Source organism: Microtus pennsylvanicus, chromosome 8 (assembly GCF_037038515.1).
Source record: "Microtus pennsylvanicus isolate mMicPen1 chromosome 8, mMicPen1.hap1, whole genome shotgun sequence".
Taxonomy (NCBI): domain Eukaryota; kingdom Metazoa; phylum Chordata; class Mammalia; order Rodentia; family Cricetidae; genus Microtus; species Microtus pennsylvanicus.
The window spans coordinates 58,416,613-58,442,324 of record NC_134586.1 but is presented as its reverse complement, the minus strand read 5'-3'; the positions used below and the strand labels follow the sequence as shown (position 1 = coordinate 58,442,324).

The window sequence follows — 25,712 nt, the reverse complement described above, 5'->3', positions numbered from 1 at the left end:
TCACCTGGGAACCTGCCATCTTATGGGACTTCTCTTGCCTGGGAACAGAGCAGCAAGCAATCTGGGCTCTTACAATCCTGTTTCTTCCTGTCGTCTGAACCTCTACAAGAATGCTAACTCTGGGCTGGGGTGGTAACAGATGCCTTTAATCCTAGCACTTGGGAGGCAGAGCAGGTGAATCTCTGAGTCTGAGGCCAACCTGGACTACACAGGGAAACCCTGTCTCAACAAAACAAAACAAGAATGCTAACTCTGAGGCCCTTCAGCAGGGCTTGAGTCCCCCTCCAGACTGGGCCATCATCCAAGAGCCCTCCCCAGCATGATCAAAAGTTTGCTGGCAGAGATGTGGCCCAACCTCTGACTGCTTCTAGCTCAGAGGGCCCAGGACTAGAGCAGGGTCATAGTCAGGGTCCTTTCTCCACACCAGGCAGGACAGCGAGGAGGTGTTCCCACCCACCCACCCAGCCATCCTGGAGACCAGCCTAGGGACTCCACACAGGCTCTGGGCTCAGGAATGACAGCACACGGTTGAGCATGAACTCAGTACAGAAATGTTTAATGGTTGAATTGTACACTGGCTCTGTGACATATCCAGAAAGGCAACTTTTCATGTTCCAAAAATAGATTTGATAGAAAGACTTACATTTTCATAAATAGGTAATGTGAAATTTCCCCAGTGCACATGGCATCCTTGGGCTGGCAATTCAGCCCGTCCAGGCCTTGCAGGGGTGAGTTTGGCTGGAGGCCCACCACTGGCAGCATCCTGGGACAGGGCAACCAATTCAATGTGCACCAGGGGCTCCCTGTAGATTTCCCCCAGTTGGGGCCTGTGTCCTTGGAGACAGACTTCCACCCAAAGAAACACGGAGCCCCTTCTTGGTACCTTTAGTGGGCAAGCCCTCAGTCCTTCACTCTCCTCCTGCTGCAGTCACGCTGGCCTTGCCCAGCCTCTGTGGGTACCTCCTTGCCCTCCCCAGCACCCAGCCTCCACCTGCTCCTGCTGCCCAGAGGCCCTGGGCTGCTGGCAGCCAGCCCAGCCAGCCCAGGGCAAGGAAAGCAGCTGCTTTGTTTCCTGACTCACACTTGCCTGCTTTCTGGTCCTCAAGCCCAGGGCTCCTGACAAAGGCTCAGGGCTCCTGAGATTTCTCTGTGCACTGGAGTGGGGCGGGCGCCTCAGCAGAGGGCCAGAGCCTGGGCATTACTGTCTGCAGGGATGGCAGCAGCTTCTCCAGAGGACCCAGCTTCAGTCCTGGACTCAGGGACCTCCCAGGCCACAGAACCAGGAGTCCAAGGGAAGAACTCGTCCCTGCCAGGATACTGAAGATAAGGCCTGTCGCTGGGGAGGGGCCATCTCCCTTCAGAGATGTCCTCTGGGTCACTTGTGGGATTCTGTGCTGTCAATAAGAAGGCAGGTTGGCAGAGACTTGGGAGAGGAGGGTCACATTGGGCCCAGACTTGACAGTGAGTAGAGAGGTGGGCAGGCTGTGGAGGCCATAATGAGGGCCCTGGGCCTGGCCCTCCAGACCTGCGCCTGGCAGTGGAACTGGCAGGGTGGTTACCAGGGCAGCGGGGAGTGCTGGGCTCAAGGAGACTTTGGTGTCTGGGCTAAACTCTGAGAGCAGGGCTGCCCCTACTCAAGAGCACAGGGATGGGCCTCAGCCACACCTCCGCCTGGGGATTATGAAAAGGGAAGTGAGGTGATCTTCCTGGTTGCTGGGTGAGCCACGAAGCCACCAATGAAGGCTCCCTGGGCCAAAAAGGGCTTATTCAGCTCTACCCATTCTACCCTATGGCAGTGGTGCTCAACCTTCCTAATGCTGCGGCTAGTGCAGCCCCTACCCAGCACAGCCTCAGTGACCCCCACCAGACACGCACTCTAGGCAGGCTCTGGTTCACTTGGGCCACCCTCCACCTCACCAGAACCAGGCTCAGCTCATCCACAGGCTACCTGAGGTCTCCTAACAGAAAAGGGGCCTGTGGGTCTAGCCCTGTTTATCTCGTTCAGCACAGTTCTCTCCTTAGGCTGTTAGGGAGTTGCTGCAAAGCCCTGCTTTTGGCCCCGTGGCCAGATATACCTAGGAAAGGGGCTGACAGACCAGAAAGCTTGAAAGGAGAGGCAAGGGTAGGCTACCAGCAGGAAGGGAGATGCAAGGAACAATACCTGACCCATGATTAGACTGGACTGAGCCTGACCCAAATGGCTGGGGCCCCGTGGCTGATGTGGCAGATTGGGTGTGTAGTCTATAGTGAGGGGGTAGAAGGGCACAGAACTGGGCTGACTCAAAGGGCCAAGGACTCTCAGAAACATTCCCTGGCTCAATTCCTCAGGGATCAGTCCTTTGATCCCTGAGCCCCAAAGGACAGCCCTGCCTCCTAAGAACCCCACTTTTCCTTCTGACCCCAGCAGGAAGCATCTGTTAAGGCAGGCAAGGGACCAGTGAGGTGTGAGACGGCCAGGTCCCAGGCCACCACGTCCTCATCTTCTTTGTTTGGAAACCGTAAGCTAGGCCAGGACCATGGGGAACTAGAGTCACCCTGAACTGAACTATGGCAGGGAACTCCACGAGGCAAGACTGGCAACCACAGGGCCCTCGACCTCCACCTCTGGGACACAAAAGAGGCTGCTGTTTTGCTGCTGTCGCTTCTGGCACTGAGGGCTGAGCCCAGGGCCTGGCGTGTGCTCAGCAGGTGCTCCACAGGCGAGTTATTCCCCGCCCCCACAAGCTGCTGCTTTTCCCTTCCTATCTTAACCCTCAACCACACTGAGAGATTAGCTGCTTTGGCAACCTGACTGGCAAAATGTTGGGCCTCAGGCCAACAGACCGTACCCAGCTGGCCCCTGGCCATGACCCTACACTTGTGTCAGTGAAAATGAGATGCTACATGGAAAAGCAGAAAAACTCGAGAAGTCTTGGTAAGGCAGCGAGCCAGGCCCAGGGAGATAAATGCTCCAAGCTGGCAGTGAAGGGAGGACGCTGCTTCCACCTGATGAGCTCAGGCTTCCCAGGGACAAGGCTCGGCGCCAGCCTGTTGGCCTAACTGATGTGCTTTTTACACTCTGGTTAGAGGCCGGAGAATGACCTGGAGGAACCTGGGGTTCCAGCCACATCCCTGGAGGGCAGCAGTCAAGGCAGGAGAAGGTAAGACCAGCACGTGGGGGCTGGGCAGCATGGCCGGACCGCTTCCCACAGCAGTCTATGCTGGAAGGCTCAGGCTAGTCCTGGAATGTGAGAGCATGGGGGAGCAGATGCTGGCTGGCAGGGTGCTCCACAACCTGCCCTAGGCCAATGGCCTTCTGCATAGGGCACCCTGCTTCTCCCTTTCTACCCAGCATCCAGGCTAGGGGTGCAGAATCCCTCTAGAGAAGCCAGTGTCCTGGAGGGCCGGCTCTGCATGGTGGGGCTTGACAGGCTGGAGACAAGGGAGGTGGGGAGGTCTTGGCCTGGCCTGCCTGCCCTGCCCCCCCAGTCAGCACCCACAGCCCCAGTTCTCCGCAATGTCCTTGCTGTCTAGCTGGATGTGGTCGGTGCTCTTCTCACTGAACATAGGGCCCCCGTGTCTCATGATGAGTTCAGTGGCCACTCTGGTGAAGGCCTCCTCCACATTGCTGGAGTCCTTGGCAGAGGTCTCGATGGCGCAGAGGATGTCGTAGTGCTCGGCCAGGCTCTGCGCCTCAGTCAGAGGGACCTCCCGGAAATCGGCAAGGTCTGACTTGTTCCCTGTGGAGAAAAGTCAGGCAGAGCATGAGAAGACCCACAGCACCAGGCCAGCACAGTTCTCAGCTGAGCCACACCAGGAGCCCGAGAGCACGACCCCTTCAGCAGCTCCAGGTAGACACTGCTGGGCATGGCGACTCACCAGTCCTAAAACACTCCTTTGGTGGCGGTGGTGGTGTGGTTTTTTGTTTGTTTGATTGATTATTCGTTTTTGTTTTGTTTCCCCCCACAAGTCAGGGTTTCTCCTTGTACCTCTGGCTGTTCTGGAACTCACTCTGTAAATCAGGCTGGCTTCAAACTCACAGAGATCAGCCTGCCTCTGTCTCCTGAGTGCTGGGATTAAAGGCATGTGCTACCACTGCCTGGCTTAAAATATCCTTTCTATTTTATAACAATGTTATATGGATGGTGCTTTGCTTACAATAGGTCTGTGAGCCAAACGTATGCCTGGAGCCACAAAGACCAGAAGATATAACATCCCCTAGAAACAAAGACCAGAAGATATATAATATCCCCTAGAAACAAAGAGACCAGAAGATATAATATCCCCTAGAAACAAAAAGACCAGAAGATATAATATCCCCTAGAAACAAAAAGACCAGAAGATATAACATCCCCTAGAAACAAAGACCAGAAGATATATAATATCCCCTAGAAACAAAGAGACCAGAAGATATAATATCCCCTAGAAACAAAAAGACCAGAAGATATAATATCCCCTAGAAACAAAAAGACCAGAAGATATAACATCCCCTAGAAACAAAGACCAGAAGATATATAATATCCCCTAGAAACAAAAAGACCAGAAGATATAATATCCCCTAGAAACAAAAAGACCAGAAGATATAATATCCCCTAGAAACAAAAAGACCAGAAGATATAATATCCCCTAGAAACAAAAAGACCAGAAGATATAATATCCCCTAGAAACAAAAAGACCAGAAGATATAACATCCCCTAGAAACAAAGACCAGAAGATATAACATCCCCTAGAAACAAAGACCAGAAGATATATAATATCCCCTAGAAACAAAAAGACCAGAAGACATAACATCCCCTAGAAACAAAGACCAGAAGATATATAATATCCCCTAGAAACAAAGACCAGAAGATATATAATATCCCCTAGAAACAAAAAGACCAGAAGATATAACATCCCCTAGAAACAAAAAGACCAGAAGATATAACATCCCCTAGAAACAAAGACCAGAAGATATATAATATCCCCTAGAAACAAAAAGACCAGAAGATATAATATCCCCTAGAAACAAAAAGACCAGAAGATATAATATCCCCTAGAAACAAAAAGACCAGAAGATATAAAATCCCCTAGAAACAAAGACCAGAAGATATAATATCCCCTAGAATTACTGATGGCTGTGAGCCAAAATGTAGGTGCTGGGAAAACTCAGGTCATTTGGAAGTGCTCAAAACCACTGAGCCATCTCTCTAACCCCTATTTAATCTTTTTCTTTTCTTTTTTGGAGATAGGGTCTTACTGTGTAGCTGTGGCTACACTGGAACACAGTATGTAGACCAGCCTGGCCATCAACTCACAGAGATCTGCTTGCTTCTGCCTCCTGAATGCTGGGAATAAAGACAAACTCCACCATACCCAGAATATTTATATTTTAATCATTTTTAAAAACTGTTCTCAGGCCGGGCGGTGGTGGCGCACGCCTTTAATCCCAGCACTTGGGAGGCAGAGGCAGGCGGATCTCTGTGAGTTCGAGACCAGTCTGGTCTACAAGAGCTAGTTCCAGGACAGGCTCCAAAACCACATAGAAACCCTGCCTTGAAAAAAACAAAAAACAAAACAACACAAAAAAAAAAAAAAAAAAAACCTGTTCTCAAGCAGCAGCACCACATCAGGCAAATGATCTCTGAGTTCACACCAACCTGGTCTACAGAGTAAGTTCCAGAATATTTAGGGTTATACAGAGAAGCCTTGTCTCAAAAAGTAAAAAAATAAAAATAGAGAGTTCTCTCTAGGTTGCCCAGGCTAGACTTGAACTGCTAATTAAAGCAATCCTCCTCCCCATCAGCCTCTTGAGAGCTGGGACAAGCTCTTACACTCGGCTGGCAAGACGGCTCAGTGGGTCGAGGTGCTTGCTGTTCAACTAGATAACCTGAGTTCGATCCCCAGTGCCTACGTGGCGGAAGGGGAAATACACTCCGTAAGTGTCCTTTGGCCTACACACTTGAGCTCTGACATGAGTATACCCATATCCACACAATAGACAGACAGACAGAAGGCAGGCAGACAGAGGGATTTCAGAAAGTTTAAACTCTTATCCTAGGCCAGCAAGATGGTTCAGCAGGTAAAGACACTTGTTGCCAAGTCCAGTGATCTGAATTCCATTCCCAGGTCTCATTTAGTAAAAAGAGAGACCTGATGCTAACAAGTTTGTCATGTGATCTCCATACATGCACTGCAGTGCATACATGTACATGCACACATGCTCAGACACAGACACACTAAATAAATATAATTTTAAACTGCAAAAGGAAAGTTCTTATTCTGTGGTCTCTCATCTTGTTTTTATGTGCTGGGGATAAATAAAGTCTACTCATACATACTAGCTATGTGCTCATCCAACGAGCAGCAAACACTGCCTCCTCTGCGCAGAAGCAGCACTGTCGGCAGAAAGGCCATGCCTTAGAGCTAGAGGGTCTGCTCCGGAATGCACAGGGACCGCAAAGCCTACTCCAGCACACTCTTGCCTCCAAATCTCAATTTTGTCCAATTTTCAAACTGACTACAAGCTCCAGGTCCAACTTCTGGCTCTTTCCTGGCCAGACTCCCTCCCTCCCCAGGCAGGCTTGCCCCATACTGGAGAAGAATAAAGGCAAGGGCAGAGATAAGACCCATTCCCAGGCCCCGCCGGCCACCAGCCCTAGCTCACCAATCAGCAGCTGCACAATGTTGGAGCCTGCATACTTCCTCACGTCCTCGATCCAGTGAGGCACCGACAAGAAGGTGCTCCTCTTGGTGATGTCATACGCAAGGATGGCCCCGTTGGCACTGCGGTAGTAGCTCTGGGTGATGGTTCGGAACCTCTCCTGGCCAGCCGTGTCCCAAATCTGTAGCTGAAGAAAGAGGTCAACCCAGTGACACATGTCAAAGGGATAGGAAGGGCAGCCCCACAGACCCGTGCCCAGAACAGTGAGTCCACTGGCCGAATGCTGGCCCACAGCAATGGTCTCCTGCAAGCCTCAGGAAGCCTCAGGACGGGAGCGATGGCTCAGAGGTCTGGAGGGATTGCTGTGCAATCCAAAGGGCCAGAGTTTGGATCCCAGCACTCACCTAACAAATCTCTGCACACCTGTATCCTCAGTGCTAAGTGCGGCAGAGACTGAAGCTTGCTGGCAGTTAGCCTAACCAAGGAAACACAAGCCCCAAGTTCAGGGAGAGACCCTGTCACAAAAGGAGCAGATGTGAAGTAGTAACAACACACCCAACTCTCCTGGCCTCTGAATGTGCACATGCAAATACAAAAAAAAAATAATAAATGAAAGGAAAAAAAAGCACCTCAGAGATTCAGTATGAGGAAGAAGAGAAGAGGGGGTGTGGGGCCACTTGTTTCACAACTCTGGGGTCCCTGAAGACAAGAGGCAATTCTGAACTGGGTCCTCCATGGACTGGCTCTCCCTCTAACCCTTGAGCTGCTGATCACTAGTCTGCAGGTGAGGAACTGGCTCCAGGGAGCAATAAGGTCAGGCTGGCTATACATCTGGGCCTTTTCTGCTGCAAGCTTACTGGGTCTAGGCTGTACAGTATTGGATTTCCTAATGATTCCACAGCTGGTGGGGAGGAGGCTGGACTGGGGCACTAGGTACCTGCTTATCTACCTTCACCAAAGCATGGGGCATAGGATCCTTCTCCATTTATTCCTTCACTTAACAGTGCCCTATGTGTAGGCACCCTGCTGGGCATGGCACTGGAGAGGTGGCGTGTACATGTGATGATCCTTGTCAGGGATAATCAAAGGACAAATGGCCACGAAATCAATAAAAGATGATGATTTTAAGATCCAAGAAAGCCAGGCGATGATGGTGTATGCCTTTAATCCCAGCACTTGGGAGGCAGAGACAAGCGGATCTCAGTAAGTTTGAAGCCAGCCTGGCCTACAAAGCAAGTTCCAGGACAGCCCCTACTGTTACACAGAGAAAACCAAAAAATAAGAGTCTTAAAATAAATACAGCCGGGTGGCGGTGGCGCACACCTTTAATCCCAGCACTTGGGAGGCAGAGGCAGGTGGATCTCTGTGAGTTCGAGACCAGCCTGGTCTACAAGAGCTAGTTCCAGGACAGGCTCCAAAGCTACAGAGAAACCCTGTCTCAAAAAACCAATAAACAAACAGACAAACAAATTAAAAATACATAGAAACCAACAAATCCCAAACAGAAGAAACAATAAATTTAGCAGATCATAATCAAACTGATAAAAAAAAAACAAACAAAAAGCAGTCCCTACCGCACTGACACTTACTACAGTTACTAGGCTTCCTGAGCTACTACATGGCAGTAGCCAGGCTTCTATCCTGTGTGATCACTTCTTTTTTCATTCTAATGAACACCCCGTCATCACCTCCACAGAGCAGCCCCATCTACTCCATCACCCCAATTTTTCTTGCTTTCTTTTTGGACAGTGGATTGATTTGAGCATTATGAAAGTTGAAAGTGTTTCCAACTGCACAGAGTGCATAAATCAGCCAAACTGCCAAGATTCCCTACCACGCTGACACACCGGTCCCTACCGCGCCGACACCCTAGTCCCTACCGCGCCGACACCAGTCCCTACCGCGCCGAAACCGGTCCCTACCACGCCGACACCAGTCCCTACCGCGCTGACACCGGTCCCTACCGCGCTGACACCGGTCCCTTCCGCGCTGACACCGGTCCCTACCGCGCTGACACCGGTCCCTACCGCGCTGACACCGGTCCCTACCGCGCTGACACCGGTCCCTACCGCGCTGACACCGGTCCCTACCGCGCTGACACCAGTCCCTACCGCGTTGACACCGGTCCCTACCGCGCTGACACCGGTCCCTACCACGCTGACACCGGTCCCTACCGCACTGACACCGGTCCCTACCGCGCTGACACCGGTCCCTACCACGCTGACACCAGTCCCTACCGCGCTGACACTTACTACAGTTCCTACTACTGCCACTCATGGACGGCCCAGTAGGGCTTGGTTCTGTACTCTCTCCTGGCATACCCTGCTTCTCAATCCTTCCCAGCAAGCCTTCTCAGCCTGCATCTGACCTTTAGGAGAAATTCTTCAGGCTACTGATATCTAGAGTCGTGTCCATGAGCAACTGTGGGGCTCAGAGCACTTCAGAGTCCCAATGAAGACAGAAATGGGCTCCCAGGGCATACATGTGCAAAAAACACATTGCCCCTCCTCTGCCACTAAGTAGGGGTAAGCAGGGGAGTTCAGTCCCTTCTTTGACCTGAAATGGAAAGACTGAGAATCGGTATCCTCAGTAAGGGTGGGGCTCCTGTTCTCTTTTAAGCTGCACACTTAACGACGCCCAGTCCGTGCTGGGCCACACGCCTCCAGGAGCCCATGATGAAGCAGTACTGTCTGCATCATCAGGCCCCTTTTTCAGGAAGGATAGCAATACCTTTTAGCATGTAGACTCTCCTACCCATCCTTTATCACTTTAGGGTAGTTCTTCTTGATGCTCATGCTCCAGTCCTAAATAGAAGACCCTTCACGGTCCTCCCTCTCTAACAGCTCGTACCATAGAGAGCATCGTCTATTTCACTCACGTATCCTGCATCAAGATGACTTTAGGAGCTAGGCAGGGAGCTTGAGATACAGCAACATACACACTCACACACCACACACACACACACACACACACAACACACACACAGACACTCACACATATAGAAGCAGGGAACCGTGTGCTGCTTTCCAGAGATTCAAGGTTCACAGTCCCACGAAGTAAGTCACACGGCTGCAGTAAATCAATCCTGTTTATTAGGTTAAAAACAGCTCTGGAAGTTCAGTTCCAAGACCTGTGTCCTGTCCTGTTCCTCCCAATGGAAAAGTAGTCTGTTCTGAGTAAGCACACAGTGGAAAGTTCCAGGCTTCTTTCTTAGAAGAGAACCTTGGAAAAGTTAGTTCTCAAGGCAAAAACGGAGATGGTCAGACTGACCCAAATACAAGTTCCTGAGCTATTTTTTATGATGTCTTGGGACATGAGTCAAACAGGAGGTAGGGTTTGAGGGCTCCTCCTTACCAGCCTCCCCTCCTGTGCTGTCCTCTAGGGAAGAGCTCCGCCGCAGCTTCTGCGATTCTGCAGAACCCACGGCGTCTTATACTAACTGGTGAAAAGCAGCAATGGCTCCAGGGGAAGTGCGGCAGGTGGGCAAGTTCACTCTGCTGTCTGCCGTCCTCTCTGGGTGAGAACCGGAAGTGATGAAAGCTCTTCTAGCACTGCGGGTCTTTCCCCCACCTCCCATGGCCCTGGACTGCAATGGAAGCCTTTCGGCTCGAGCTAGTGATGTTGCTCTGGGCTTTAGCAGTCAAAGGCTCATGTCTCCAGATCCTAAGGTTGGAGGCTCACCGCTCTGGGTTTTAATCACCAGTGGTCACGTGGCAGCTACTGTAACCCTCAGTCTCCCCCAGCTTGTATTATACTCCTAATGAACCTCAACTGGGAGCCTTAGCTCCTACAGCGATTGGTGTAGCAGTTCTCAGGCCAAATGTGTCCAGGACCCCTGGCCCTTAACACTTGGCAGCTTGTGGCTGCAGAGATGGCTCAGAGTTTAAGAGCACTGCCTGCTCTTCCAGAGGTTGTGAGTTCAATTCCCAGCAACCCCATGGGGGCTCACTGCTGCCACAGCTTCTGGTTCAGCTCTTGCCTCTCTTCATGTTACCTTTTAATACTTTTTTAATATTTATTTATTTATTTAGTATACAATATTCTGTCTGTGTGTATACCTGCAGGCCAGAAGAGGGCACCAGACCCCATTACAGATGGTTGTGAGCCACCATGTGGTTGCTGGGAATTGAACTCAGGACCTTTGGAAGAGCAGGCAATGCTCTTAACCTCTGAGCCATCTCTCCAGCCCTCATGTTACCTTTTATCTGACCTAACGTCACATGCCAGTGTTCAGTATAAGGGAGCGTCCTGTCGTGTGAAGGTGAACTGATTGCCTGTCTAAAGGGCCAGAAAGGTGCTGTCCAGGGGTATCTGCCCTTCAAACAATCCAAGGACTGGCTTTGCCTCAGTCACAGGTCTCCTGCTGAGCCACCAGAGAGGCATTCCTCTTCTGTCCTGGAGTTCGCCAAGCTTGTGACGGGATGTCAAGAGTCCATCTAGTACAAGCTGTCTGAAGCAGTCAAGATGGGGCGAAGCCTTGGGAGGTGGCGCTCTGCTTGGGTAGCCAGCAGCTGCGGCTGCTGCTTAGCTTCCTCAAGGAATCTGTGCAGTCTGCACATCAGCATGGGAGCCATGAGGCCAATCAGAGTCAACTACTTGGCTAAAAAAATCCTCTGTTCAAGGTAGCCTGGGCACCAGGGAAAGCTTTAATAGCTGTCAAATCCTGTTAGTCCCCCAACATAACTTGTTTAAAGGAAAGGTAAACATAAAAGGGTGCTTACAATAAAGGCCTAGCATTACCACTGAGAATGGGTTAACCGTACTGAACAGTGCTTAACTCTATCCAACGCCCAGAGGCAAGTCTTGATCTGATAGAGAACTAGAAGGACAAGAAAAGCTGAAACCATTGGCCTGGGGACATCAACTGGAGGCAAATACAGAGGGGTTGAAAGGAGCCAATATCCGAGGGATGCTGAAGGCCTTGTGCCCAGAATTCCTCCCACTCCCTCAACATGATTAGAAGGGTGCAGCATCAGGAGGAACTTTAGTCCCGCGCTATAATGTGGCTCCTGCAGGGGAGATCTGTGGCAATGCAAAGTAGCATCAGCCCATGTGACAGGATGGCCACGCCAGCTTTCTGCAGGTTTCCTCATCACACTCTGGACAGCATCAACCCATCTCACAGCCACACTAACAGAACGGGTCCATAATGCTTTGAATCCAGACAGGCAGAGCTCAGCAGGATGTCCAGAAGTGTCAGCATTTCCTGTCACCCCAAGATCAATCTTTCAGGTTTTCACATATCCAGCTGGCTTCAAACCCTCTATGTAGCCAAAAGGGACCCTGAACTTCTCATCCTCCTGTCTCCATCTTCTGAGTCCTGGGATTGCAGGCCTGTGCCACCATCCATGCATGCCGGGCAAGCACTCTACCAACTGAGCCACATGCCCCACCACCAGATTACATCTACAGTATTACAGGAGAGAAGCTGTGGCAGTGGTATCCCAAGCCCCCACTGTGTGCAAGGCTCCCACAACATATGGAAATCTTTTTCACTAAATCTCCTCAGTGAGTTACATCTCCCATAAGAATCAAACCCTTGCCTGAATGTCCTTGGTGTGTTTGCCTTTGGCAAACAAGCCCTGCCTCGGTTGCTTACAAAAGGCTCACTGCTCCCAATACCCCTTCTTCCCTTCCTGGAAGCTCAGAACACTCACCTACTTCTAGCCACAGGGTTGCAGCACCGAGGGGTGAGCCTGGACCACAGGACCCCTCCCAGGCACCTGGCCCAGTTCAGGTGGGTACCATGGGACCAGGACAGCTCCCAATAGTGTGGTTGTGCCTACCAGGAGAGTCTTTTGTGACAAGAACAGTAATCTTAGAGTCCAGGCCACAAGTTCTGTCCCTCCATGACCCTCAGGGCCTCCTCCACAGTTAAGTCTCTAAGCTCAAGATCCCTCTATCACCAGGTAAAATGACTGTGCTTTAGTTCTTTCTTTTTAAATAGGGGAGACTGAGCTAGGACCTTGTGCACACAAAGCGAGTTGTTCTAGCACTGAGCTGCATTCCCAGTTTCAGACCTTCTGAGTTTTCTAGACTTCCTCAGTCAGATGCACGGCACCACAGGTTCAACTCTCCCACCTCTTCTCCACCCTCCCTGTGCCCTGCTCCTTTGGTAATGAGAAAGTAGCCCCAGCTTGGGACCTCAGCTCAGCCTTGGGCCCTCCCATCCTCCTCTACTCAGTCAAGACATCGACTGGCAGAACACAGTGCCAGGCAGCCCTCCTGACCACTTTGTTTCCTGCTGCCCTCAGAACACAGTGGACAAGACGCCAACAGAATGGGCCTGGCCAGGGAGATAGCCACGGTCTCTCCTCACTCTCAAGTTGTGCCTACACCTCTTACAGTGTTTCCATGGTCTGGCATCCATATGGCCATGGCATCTGAAGCCCTTTCTGTCCACCTTCCTGTCTCCATGACCCTGGACAAGGTAGACTGCTGCCTCCTCTGGGCTCATCCAAGCATGCAACATAATCCCTGCACACCTGCGACAGCTATGGGCACCATGGGCCCTGCTCGTGCCCTGTTTGTGCCAGGGCGTCCATGCCTGCCTCAGACTCTCCTCTCACCACAGTGACAGCGTTAAGAGCATCACATGCCGGGTGTGAGACGAGGCCTGAAGAACACAGACTGATTCTGCTGTATCTTTTCCTCTTCGGGGCCACCTTCCCCGAGAGAAGGCAGGTACTGTGGAACCAGGAGCAAACTATGAGCCAGGAGAGTTGTTTGCAGCTGAAGTCCCAGACTCTGCAACAAGTGCAGTGAGTTCGCGGAGCACCTGCCAGGTTCCACGTGTTCTCCCCATCAGTTGTATTTCAACCGGCCTGCGGAAAGCTGGGAAACCTTCCTTTCCCTTCAGTACTCGGAATGGGACCCTGGGCCTTGAACATGCCAAGCACAGACTCTACTAAGTGAGCTACCATAGCCAAGGCCCGGGTTCTCGATATAACAAGAATCAAAGTCAGAACTACTGACTTAGTTTATATGGAAGCATTTACCCTGGCACTTAAATAACAAAGTTATTCTTCTGTGTGGTTTCTTCCATGTAGTTCAGACTTTCATGTACTTCCTCAAATTTTTATTTTTTCTACATATGTCACCTAAATACAAACACAGAAGATGTTAACAAGTCATAGCTACCAAACTGATGTCTGTTCTGACAACTGTAATTTATTGGTTTTGGTCATGAAATTAATATATATAAGAAGAAAAAATTCAGTTTCCATTGAAACTATACAAAGAATGTTTCTGACTTTAAGAATATTGTGCTGGGTGGATCTCTGAGTTCAAGGCCAGCCTGATCCACAAAGCAAATTCCAGGACAGCCAGGGTTACATAGAGACTAAATAAATAATATTGTGCTGGAAATTTAGGTCAGTGGTAGAGTGCTTGCTTCATATGCATGGAGCCCTATGTTAATTCTCAGCAAAATTATTTTTTTTTCTGGTTTTTCAAGACAGGGTTTCTCTATAGCTTTTAAATTTTAAAAAAGTAATTTGGAGGCAGGACGGTAGTGGCACACACCTTTAATCCCACAGCACTTGGGAGGCAGAGGCAGGCAGATCTCTGTGAGTTCGAGACCAGCCTGGTCTACAGAGCGAGTTCCAGGACAGGCTCCAAAGCTACACAGAAGCTCCAAAGCCACAAAGAAACCCTGTCTCAAAAAAAAACAAACAAACAAACAAACAAAGCTACACAGTGTAGAAACCCTATCCCGAAAAACCAAAACAAAAAAAAAAAAAAGTAATTTGGGTCAGACAGTAGTGGCACACATCTTTAATCCCAGCACTCAGGAGGCAGATGCAGGTGGATCTGTGAGTCTGAGGTCAGTCTGGTCTACGGACCAAGTTCCAGGGCAGTCAAGGAGCCCTGTCTCAGAAAATAGATAGATAGATAGATAGATAGATAGATAGATAGATAGATAGATAGATAGATAGATAGATAGATAGATGGATGGATGGATGGATGGATGGATGGATGGATGGATGGATGGATGGATGGACGGACGATAGATGGATGGATGGATGGATGGATGGATGGATGGATGGATGGATGGATTTGGGAGCTGGTAGAAGAGCTTATGCTTACTTATGTTAGGCCTTGGGTCTGTTCCCTTGCACCAAAATCTCACCCAGTTTCTACACTCCTCGACCACAGCCATGCCAATCAAGTTGTTGTTTAGTGTGAAATGGCAAGACCTCCCAAGAGTCAGCTCAGCTTCCTCATGGACCAGGGACTCCCCTTTATGCTGCTGTTTGAAAATTAGGTATCCCCAAAAACCCACGTGTTAAATAACTGGTGACGGCCTGTGCACTAAAGGTAGGAAGTTGAACTTTTAGAAAATGAAACCTGGTAGAAGGAAGGAGGATCACTGGGGACATGATTTGGAAGGTGTATTGAGATCTCTCTTTCTCAAGTCTTCCGCAGCTCCTGCTCCCAGATGCACTGTTTGCCAGGCCAAAGCAGCCAAGGAAAATACAAAAGTCTCCTTTTATGTTGATTTATTTAGGCATTCTGCTAGCAACAAAAAAACAAACCAATGCCTGTGGACTGAAGGCCCAACTGGTAGGTCTCAAGTCAAGATGTCCTCAGTCCCCTTAAAAAGCAGCCACTTCAAAATTAAAATGGGCTGGAGAGGTGACCCAGTGTTAAGAGCACTGGCTGCTTGACCAGGTTCAATTCCTAGCACCCACAATGCTGCTCTTAACTGTCTGTTAACTCTTCTATGGAATATAACACTGTTTCTAGCTTCTGCAGACACCAGGCATGCACATGTTACACATACATGCAGGTAAACATTTGCACACAGAAAACAAAAATATAAATATAAAAAAATATATTAAATATGAATTAAAGGCATGGTGGTGCATGCCTTTAATCCCAAAATTAGGAAGGTGGAGGCAGGTGGATCTATCTCTGTGAGTTCATGACCAGCCTGGTCCTCGATAGCCATTGTTACATAATAGAGACACTCTGTGGAAGGAAGGAAGGAAGGAAGGAAGGAAGGAAGGAAGGAAGGAAGGAAGGAAGGAAGGAAGGAAGGAAGGAAGGAAAGAGGGAGGGAGGGAGGGAGGGAGGAAGGAAGGAAGGAAGGAAGGAGGGAGGGAGGGAGGGAGGGAGGGAGGGAGGGAGGGAGGGAGGGAGGGAGGGAGGAAGGAAGGAAGGAAGGAGAGAGCATGAAATACATCAGCCCACCACATGTCAGACTTGTCTTCAGGACCCAGGTGTGCCCGCTAATGTAACATGGCTTTTTTTCACTTTTTACAGTGCTGGGAATGGAACACAGGCGGGCGTACTGGGCAAGCGAACACTCTGGCAATGAGCTATACTTACCCCTAGAACTGGTTTTGTTTGTTTGGCGGGTTGTTTTGGTTTCTTGTTTATTTTTATTACATTTTATTTATTCTTGTGTACAGGAAAGGGATGTGCATGTGGAGGTCAGGATAACTTTTGGGAATAAATTCTTCCCTCCATCGTGTGGATCCTAGAGACCAAACTCAGGTCATCAGGGCATGGAGGCAAGCACCATTAATCCCTGAGCCATCCCAAAGACTCCCATTGGTTGGTTTTTGAGACAGGGTCTCACTAAGTTGCCCAGGCAGGCTCTGAACTTGCAACCCTCTCTTCTAAGGCTTATAAATAGCTGAGATCGCAGGCTTGTACAATTGGACCTGAAAAGTATCCATTCTCAGGTTTTTTGGGTTTTTTGTTGTTGTTGTTTTGTTGTTCCTGTTGTTTTCAAGACAGGGTTTCTCTGTGTAACAGCCCTAGCTGTCCTGGCCAGGCTGGCCTTGAACTCACAGAGATCTGCCTGCCTCTGACTCCCAAATGCTGGGATTAAAAGTGTGAACCACCACCAGCTGGCTCTCAGAGGTTTTACATGTGTTCATGATCACAGTGATGCCATCCTAAATAGGACTGCTAAAACAGCTACAGTGACCCATGCCTTTAATCCCAGTCACTTAGGGGCCGAAACAGAACAATCCTTGAGCACAGTACCAAGGCAAGCCAAGCTAGTCGACATAGATCCTGTCTCAAAAATAAAGCAGGCCACAGTAGCATAAACCTTTAATCCAGCATTCTTTAGGCAGAAGCAGTCTGATCTCTGTGAGTATCAGGCTTTACACAGGCGACCCAAGACTGCATAATAAACCCCTGTCTCAAAAACAACAACAAAGCCGGGCGCTGGTAGCGCACGCCTTTAATCCCAGACTAGGGAGGCAGAGGCAGGCGGATCTCTGGGAGTTCGAGGCCAGCCTGGTCTACAAGAGCTAGTTCCAGACAGGAACCAAAAGCTACGGAGAAACCCTGTCTCGAAAAAATCCAAAAAACAACAACAACAACAAAACTATGTGTGTGTGTTTGTTATATGTAGATCTATATAACAGATATAGTTAGAATTATGTACGTGTATATATACATAAAATTAGAGTAAAAACAAATATAGATGTGACTGGGAAGTATAGCAACGTGACTGAATTTTTGACATCACAACCTAGAACTTAAATGTTCTGATGGGTGCTATTCCTTTCAGGGTTGGTTCCTTGAATGTTCAATCAGCAGTGACATTCTACATCCAGAATCTTTTTGTAACCTGGAACTTCCTCTTTGGGCAGGTTTTCAGGGGTAGACCTAATGGTTAAGAAGAGCTACAGACCACTAGGGCCTGCTACTGTATTAGCAGTTCTTTGATCCAAAATGAAGCCTGCCATTACAGTGGTTCACATCAGCATCGGGAGGCTGAGACAGGAAGATCACAACATTGAGGTTGGTCCAAGCTACAGAGAGTAAATTCTGAGTCTGTCAGTCCTACGTAACAAAAATAAAATCAAATTAAAAAAAAAAGAGAGGGCTGAACATACAGTTCGATGGTAAAGCCTTTACCTATCGCGCGCTGGGCCTTGGGTTCAGTCTTCAGCACTGTAAATAAAGAACCTCGTCTCAAACATCACACTGGGTGTTGGCTCTCTTTTTCCATCCAGGAAGGGGAGGTCTTCAAGACAAAGCGAGACAATTGAGGGGAAAAGAGGCCAGGTATAGGCAAGCAAGTTTATAATCCCAGCTCTTCAGACAGGAGGACTGTTCCCAATCTAGAGCAGCCCTGGGCTGTACAGCAACCACAGGCCAGCCAGGGTTACACGAGACCCTGTCTCCTACAATGACAACAGAAAAGGGAAGATATTAAATGGTATCTAAGAAGCCGTGAATGGCAAAGGTTCTTACTCAAGAACTCACAGCAGGGTAGAGGTTCCTTATCTAGCATGGTTTGGTTGGTTTCAGTCACAACGTGAATAAAGCATTTGTATTGGAACATTAGCCTAGAAGACAAGTTTTCTTTCTTATTCACAGTGGTCATTTCCAACGCTGCCCAATTCATTTGAATTAACAAGGATTTGTTTATAACAGCACCCGGTATTACAACGTTGAAACTGCTAACTAAAATGTACAATGCAAATGACTTATGAGAAGCAGATTTCATTGTTTAATTTTATTGCTTGTTTTTTGTTTTTGTTTTCTGGGGTTTTTTTCTTTTGTTTTTCGAGACAGGGTTTTCTGTGTAGCTTTGGAGCCTGTCCTGGAACTCGCTCTGTAGACCAGGTTTGGCCTCAAACTCAGAGATCGGCCTGCCTCTCCTCCTGAATGCTAGGATTAAAGGCGTGCACCACCACCACCCAACCAGCTTATTTTTTTAATTTTTAATAACACGTATTTGGGGGAAGAAGAGCACAGATGTGCCACCCAACAAGTGTGGGAGCCAGAGGACACCTTTCAGGAGCTGATTATCTCCTACTATGTGGGTCCAGGGACTGAACTCAGGCTGTCTGCCTTGGCAGCTAGCACACTGCCCCCGACCCACCTCGCTGGCCCCCAGGACTAGATTTACACTGATCCCCACCTCCCTCACTTGTTGGACGTGCTTGCTGCCAGTGGTGAAGGGCACAACACTACACAGTCAGAAAAACTCCTGACAAGGAATGGAAAGGCTATGACCTAGTTCAAGATTTGTCACATCCAGGCCACCTTTCCCGCTTCGTACGGTGGAGACATCTCCCACAAGAGATGCAAACGTCAGCTGGAGGGATGATTGAGAAGAGTATGATCAGGTGAGAGGCACAAATGCAAGCATTGCTCCTCCTGCTTCGGACTTTTGAATATGTCTCAGGCCAAGTACCCAAAGAAACCACATAGGAGCCAGATGCCATAGCTGATGTATCTGATGCCCAAAACACCAGCACTGGGGAGGTGGAGGCAGAAGAAGCACAGGTTCAAGGTCATTCTGGGCAACAAATTAAGACTTTTATCAAAATAACAAAAGGGAAGGGAAAGAGAAAGAGGCAGGGAGGTCAAGTGGGCTGGGAGCCCACCCTCCCGCCTCCTCCTGCCACTTCCTCTCTCAGGTACTTACGAACTGTCACTTCCCATTCTGCTGACAATCCACTAGGGTGAAAGCTACACAGGCATCTTAGAGAACAGGCAGTTAGAAGAGGTGCCACTGTACGGCCACGGTAGTATGTGCTAGGCTGAGGGTTAGCCTGCCTCTGTGAGTCCAGAGCTAGCCCTCTCCCTCTCCCTACACAAGCACTGCCTGAGTATGGTAAGAATCCTCAGGAGGCGAGGTTTAGTTTACAATGAGGATGGTGACCACTGGTATCAAGAACAGATTTCTTCAGACAATCACCGTGACCCAGAACATCTCTTATCTAACAGTCCTTCTGCTATTTCTGAGCAGAACCAAAAAGTCAAATCGATTTTATCCAAATAGGAAGTGCGCAGATGAAAAGCCAGGTCTTAGACTGAAAGAACTGGGGAACAAACAAAGAAATCTGGGTTTGTGTAGTTTAGTAGAAGAGTACCTGTCTAGAGTGCATGTGCCATGGATTCCATCACCAGCACTAAAACACACACACTTTTAATCCCTCCCTACTGCTACTTTGGAAGTAACAGCAGCAGCTAGGAAAACAAAGTACATTTATGCGGCCAAGAACAGTTTGAGTCAAAGACAAAGAGCTGAAGTCCTGGTCCAAAGGCACAGATCCCATGAAGAAAAATGGTGGAAGCCGGGCAGTGGCATACTCTAAACCCAGTACTCAGAAGGCAGAGGCAGGTGGATGGATCTCTGAGTAAGGACAGCCTGGTTTACAGAGAGTTTCAGAACAGCCAGGGCTACATCAAGAAACTCTGTCTTTAAAAACCGAGAGAGAGAGAGAGAGAGAGAGAGAGAGAGAGAGAGAGACTGATTGTTGATTACAGGGCAGTGTCTCCACCAAGTGGCCAGGAGACCTGATGAAGCGAAGCCATGGAAATCCTCACCAGGCTCCCTGTACTAGGCCTGTGTGCCTAGTGATCTGCAAAGCCAAGTTTACAGAACAGACCTTTGTGTTGCCCACATAAAGGAGGGAAGAAGCAGTGAGAATGGACTCAGGGTGGCAGGGAACGGCAAGAGCTGGAGGAGAAGCTTCCCACCCCAGTCATCTAGAGGAAGCAAAGGCAACAATTAAACAAACCTTTCTGCTTGCTTACATTATACTTTTTGGCTTTATTATAATATATTTTGGGGAATAAAAAAGAAATGTGTAGTACTAATTGTTTTGTTTATGGGGATCAGAGTAGCTTGGGGGCCAAAATGGTAAGGGAAACTTCCCTGAGTATCCTTTAGGTCTTTGACATTTTGCAATTTGAACCACATGAATAGATCACCTATTCAAAAAATAAAAGAAAGAGAAAAAAGCAAGGAAGGGCCAGCAAGATGGCTTAGTGAATAAAGGTGCCGGCTGCCAAGCCTGGTAACCTGAGTTCAATTTGCAGAACCCACATAGTCAAAGGAGAGAAGGGACTAGAACAAGAGCCTACTGCTGCACAAGTGCATGCATACACATACCTTAATAAAAATAATAATAAATTTTTAAAACATAATTTTTTAAAAGCCAGGGAAATCTGAAATGCTTTCAAGCATATCGAGTTTTTCAATAACCTCCCAAGCAGGTTCAGCATTAGTCATTAGTCCCATTTCAGAGATGAAGAAGCCTGAGGCCCCAAGAAAGAACTCAAACTGAAGGACCGAAGTAATAATGCCCAAGCCTTCAGACTCAAGGCCTGTGTTCTTATCAGACTCTCCAATCAGAAAGACACGCGCTACATCCCGTCTCAGACCAACAGGACACTTCAAATAACCATTTGCAAAGGCAGCAGCTTGTGTGATCTGACTGGGCTATTTTTTAAAAATTTATTGTCTGTCTATATATGACATGTATATGTCAAACATGCATACATATACAAGTGTACACATTTGCTATGACATGTGTGTGGAGATCAGGGGTCAACTTTCAGGAGTCAGTTCTCACCCTCTACCCTGAGTTCTGGAATCAAACTCAGGCAGCCAGGACTTTTACTTGCTGAATCATCTGACCGCCCCTGGAGTGGGGCTATCTCAGTGTCCCTATTAGCTGATAAACACCCTGAAATATTCTGGTGTCAACTCTTATTATTAAAAACATTTATAAGATTCCTAAGTATAAAAAACTGGTTGTAGTGTTAACACACCTGTGGTCCCAGCACTTGGGAAATAGAGGCAAGAGGATCAAGAGGTCAGGGCTATCCTTGGCTGCATAGTGAGTTCGAGGCCAGCCTAGACTACCTGAAGCACTATCCTGGGAAAAAAAACAACAAAGAGCCGGTCGGTGGTGGTGCACGCCTTTAATCACGGCACTCTGTGAGTTCGAGGCCAGCCTGGTCTACAGAGTGAGTTCCAGAACAGGCTCCAAAGCTACAGAGAAACCCTGTCTTGGAAAAAAGAAAGAAAGAAAGAAAGAAAGAAAGAAAGAAAGAAAGAAAGAAAGAAAGAAAGAAAGAAAGAAAGAAAGAAAGAAAGAAAGAAAAGAAACGAAACAGAGGGAGAGGAAAATCCCAAGAGTGTACTCTGTTCTCAGTGAGTGCAATGGTTCATTGGGCTCATGGGCTTCAGAACTTTGGGGCCACCTTTCCAGGTGCAGAAGAAATCAGAAAGTGGGCACTGAACCCAGAAGCCAGTCAAATCCAGAGTTCAAATGCTGGTTTTGCCCCTGAGTTACTGGAGACTTCGGGAAAGCCAGCTACTTCACTTTTCCTGAGTTACTGGAGATTTCGGGTAAGTCAGCTACTTCACTGTTCCTGGCTTCCCCTTCCTCTATAAACATTAACCAGTAAACAGGCATACAGTGAACAGCATGTGTCTGACTCCGGCCAGCTGGATCTCTGTGTCCTTAAGGAGCTTATCTTCAACAGGAAGAGACAAACAACCTGGGTGAGTTCACATCTAGGTGAGTGCTACAGGCACAGAGACAACAGGGGGGAAAGGCCTGGGAGGTCAGGGGAGGACTGGGGGGGAGCAGTACTCACGGCAGAACCTGGTAATAAAATATCAGTTATACAGGCTCTCAGAGCTCAGTATGAGAGAAGGGGGAAAGATGCAAAGGTGGTGGCAGGAACAATCCGGGCCTCTCCGAGAAGAGAACAGGGCTGGAGACATACAGGCCCATCTCGTCAACTAGGATAGTATAGTGGAAAATGACTACAGAAAAAAAGAACTTGATTGGATCTACTACTTTCAAAGGTCCATTTTGGCAGAATTCTTTTTTTTTTTAAATATTTATTTTATTTATTTATTATGTATACAATATTCTGTCTGTGTGTATGCCTGCAGGCCGGAAGAGGGCACCAGACCTCTTTACAGATGGTTGTGAGCCACCATGTGGTTGCTGGGAATTGAACTCAGGACCTTTAGAAGAGCAGGCAATGCTCTTAACCACTGAGCCATCTCTCCAGCCCTTGGCAGAATTCTTTAAACAAATAAGTAAAATTGAAACACAGAACTGAATAAAAAATGGTTTTGCTCTGACAACTGAAACACAAAACGGAATAAGATGGTTTTGTTCAACTAGGATAGTATAGTGGAAAATGACTACAGAAAAAAAGAACTTGATTGGATCTGCTACTTTCAAAGGTCCATTTTGGCAGAATTCTTTAAACAAATAAGTAAAATTGAAACACAGAACTGAATAAAAAATGGTTTTGCTCTGACAACTGAAACACAAAACGGAATAAGATGGTTTTGTTCTGACCTGTTGGAAAGTAAAGCTTCTGCCTTCTTGGCCTTCACTTCAGGGTACTTCCAACCTCTGAAGAGCTGGAACAACAGGTGGCCTGTCTCTAGGGTTCCCCAAACTCTTACAAAGCCCAGATCAGGTGGGAGGCAGGCTTACCGGTAGAGTTTAAGCACTTAGCCGCAGCACCACAAAAAGAATTAACTGTAACAATACCCTCCAGTCTATAGAACACACCCATTAAACAGCTGCCTCACCAGAGCTTCTGGAAAGGACAAGCAGCTCACATACACAGCTCTGCCACTCACAGGCCCACCAGATCGCCTCCTAAGAGGAAATTCTGGAGTGACCATAAGGAAAAGAGATAGCAAACTGCACGGTCCTGTATTGCATAACCTAAGTTCAAGTGCACAGTCCAGCCAGGGCTACACTGGGTGACGGGTTATCTCCACAGGTAAACAGGAATACTGCCCCCTCCTTGACCAGTCAGCACCGGGATCCACACACCAGGCCCAGGCCAACAGCTTTCCAGAAGGTAGTGTCTCCTTCTGCTTTCTGTTCTCCACACTGCACTTTGAATGTTGACTGCTGGCATTATCAGAGGGCGCAAACTTGACTATGGACAGGCTCCACCCATGTGGGCCCTTCCCTGGCCACCTGCTCCAAAGGGATGGCCCAGAACAACGAAAGTGCCTACCTGCACCTCGCCCTTTTTCACTTCACAGAAAAACAGACCGAAACCTTGCAGGAAAATCTCTAGAGGCACATAAAAATGACTGCAGACTTTCCTCTTTCTACGCGATGGGACAGGAGAGAGGCTACACCCAGAAATTATCCCAACTTTATAGAAACAAAGAGCTAAGTATCCCAGCCAAGGGCAACAGAGGGCAGGCCTACAGCCACCCAAATAAACAGAGGCACAGCAGCAACAGGGTCAAAAAAAGACTCTCATCCCCGGGCTTCACTTCCTGGAAAAAAAAAAAAAAAGAGGGCAGCCCCCACCCAGTACTCTTTAAAGAAGTCTTGAAGATCCTTGTGAAGCTGAAACCATGAAAAATGGCAAAGGGTTTCTGTCGGGTGCGAGTCGGGCAAGTTACCGAGTGCTTGTGTGCGCAAGAACAAAGCTGTGTCCTGTCCAGGATGCTACTGATCGGGAGGGCAGCCACCTAGGTTAAGAAACTGATTTCATTCATCCCAAATATTATTTATCACATCACTGCCAGGACATTGTGGCAACCACATCCTGCTGTTTCTGCTGGGGTCATTGCCAAAGTTTGGTTCTCTCCCCCACCTTCCGGTATCTGTGAAGTTTTCAGTTTCTAGCAAACCCCAGCTGGGGAGGCCCCCACCCCCACCCGGCGCTGGCCCTGGTGGAGTCGAGTTCCACCACCAGGTCCATAAAGGAGACTGCAGGGAGGCGTGGCCACGGAGGAAAATTCTGACAAAAAACTTTTGGCCCTCCGGTTCTAGCAGCCACTACTTCCTGGTCCCTCCCGGTCACGGGGATGTCGTTAATCTGGCTGAGTGCTCCCCAGAGGGCCGCGCAGGGAAGGGTCTGTCCGGCATTCGCGGCGCTCACGGACCGGCCTGCAGGTTGCCTTCCACTGCAAGTTATTCTGGAGGAGTCCCCATGCCGTGAGCACGGGAGCAGGCTTCCCCCTCCTGGCTCTAGCCGCCTACTGTCACCGCTCCCAGAGCCCAAGGCGGTGCTTTCTGACCTGAACCCAGTGAGGACATCAAGGCCCAGACCCGTTCCCAAAGAAGGGGAAGCTGAAGAACTGGCCAGGAACCGCCCGCCCGGAGCAAAGCAGCGGCCCGCGCCGCCTCCCACCTTGACCCGCTTGCCCTGGATCTCCAGCGTCTTCATGGTGAAGTCGACGCCGATGGTGCTGCCCTGACGCGCGGAGAAGGCGCCGGTCTTGAAGCGCTGCACCACGCACGTCTTGCCCACGCTCGCGTCGCCCACCAACACCAGCTTGAACAGGAAATCGTAGTGCTCGTCCTGATCCCCCGGGCCCGGGCCCGCCATGGCTCCGCGGGAGACCTGGGACGCAGGGGCCCGGTTTGGGCTTACGACAGTCACGGGCCGAGGTCCGTGCGCCCCAGCCGGCCGGCCGCCTGACTACGTGGAGCTGCCGCAGCACCTGAACGAGCTGCGCGGCTGACCGATCGACGGCCCCGCCCCGCCCCGGAGCCCCGCGGACTCGGCTCCGCCCGGGAGCGCAGCGCCCGGCCCTCGGCAGAGCTCTCCCAGCCGTCGGTGCTGCGGCCGGCCCAGGGCTACCTCAGGCCCGCTTGGGTGCCGCCTTCGGGGCGGAGCGAGCCTCCCTGCTCCCCAGCACCGCCCATCTCCGGCCGCTCCGTGTCTGGGTCCCGCCCCCAGCACCGCCCAGATGCCCCCTCCCGTAGCCAACGCCTCCTATCCTGTCGGTAGGGTCCCGACTCTCCCTCAAAACACCCCTCGAAGCTTCTCGCCTCCCTGGCTCTTCCCGGAGCAGCTCCCGCACCCCACCACGGTCAACACCTCCGACTCTTCTCTCAACATCACCCTGATCCCGCCCTCAGCACCGTTCTTTCTCACTTCTCAGCACCTCATAGTGCGGATCCGATCCGTGGTCAACAGCTCCCTGATCCTCCACTTGGCCCTGACCTCGCCCTTAGCACCTCTTACCCCGCCTTGGTTGGTGATTCCGAACCCGCCTTAGCTTGGTCCTCGCCTTTGGCACCGCATCCAAGACGGAAATCCGCCCACACCTCTTCATTGCCCTCCAGCTAACTCCTCCCTAATCCCCCCCCCCCCCGCAGCTCTTGGCCCCTCCTCAGCCCGGTCTCAATATGTGCCCCCTCGCAGTCTTTGGCCCCTACTAGTCTACAACTGCCCGCTATGGCCAGTCAATCCCTACCTAACCTCCTGCCCAACTCAGCCGGGACAAACGTCCAGCTCGCACTGGCCTGCCTCTGTCCTTCGCCTGGCTTGCACCCAGTCAGGAGCAGGCATGAGGTCTCCATAGCAT

At 49.6% G+C, this 25,712-nt stretch overlaps 1 protein-coding gene across 1 annotated transcript; it reads right to left on the bottom strand.

Moving 5' to 3' along the window:
- Positions 1–539: 539 nt before the first annotated feature.
- Rab43 (RAB43, member RAS oncogene family) lies at positions 540–24,863 on the bottom strand. The gene is made up of 3 exons (XM_075983572.1): positions 24,530–24,863; positions 6,623–6,806; positions 540–3,719 (listed from the first exon to the last, which is right to left on the bottom strand). Exons 1-3 carry the CDS (start codon positions 24,725–24,727, stop codon positions 3,469–3,471), a joined length of 633 nt encoding a protein of 210 aa, XP_075839687.1. The 5' UTR covers positions 24,728–24,863; the 3' UTR covers positions 540–3,468.
- Positions 24,864–25,712: the final 849 nt, after the last annotated feature.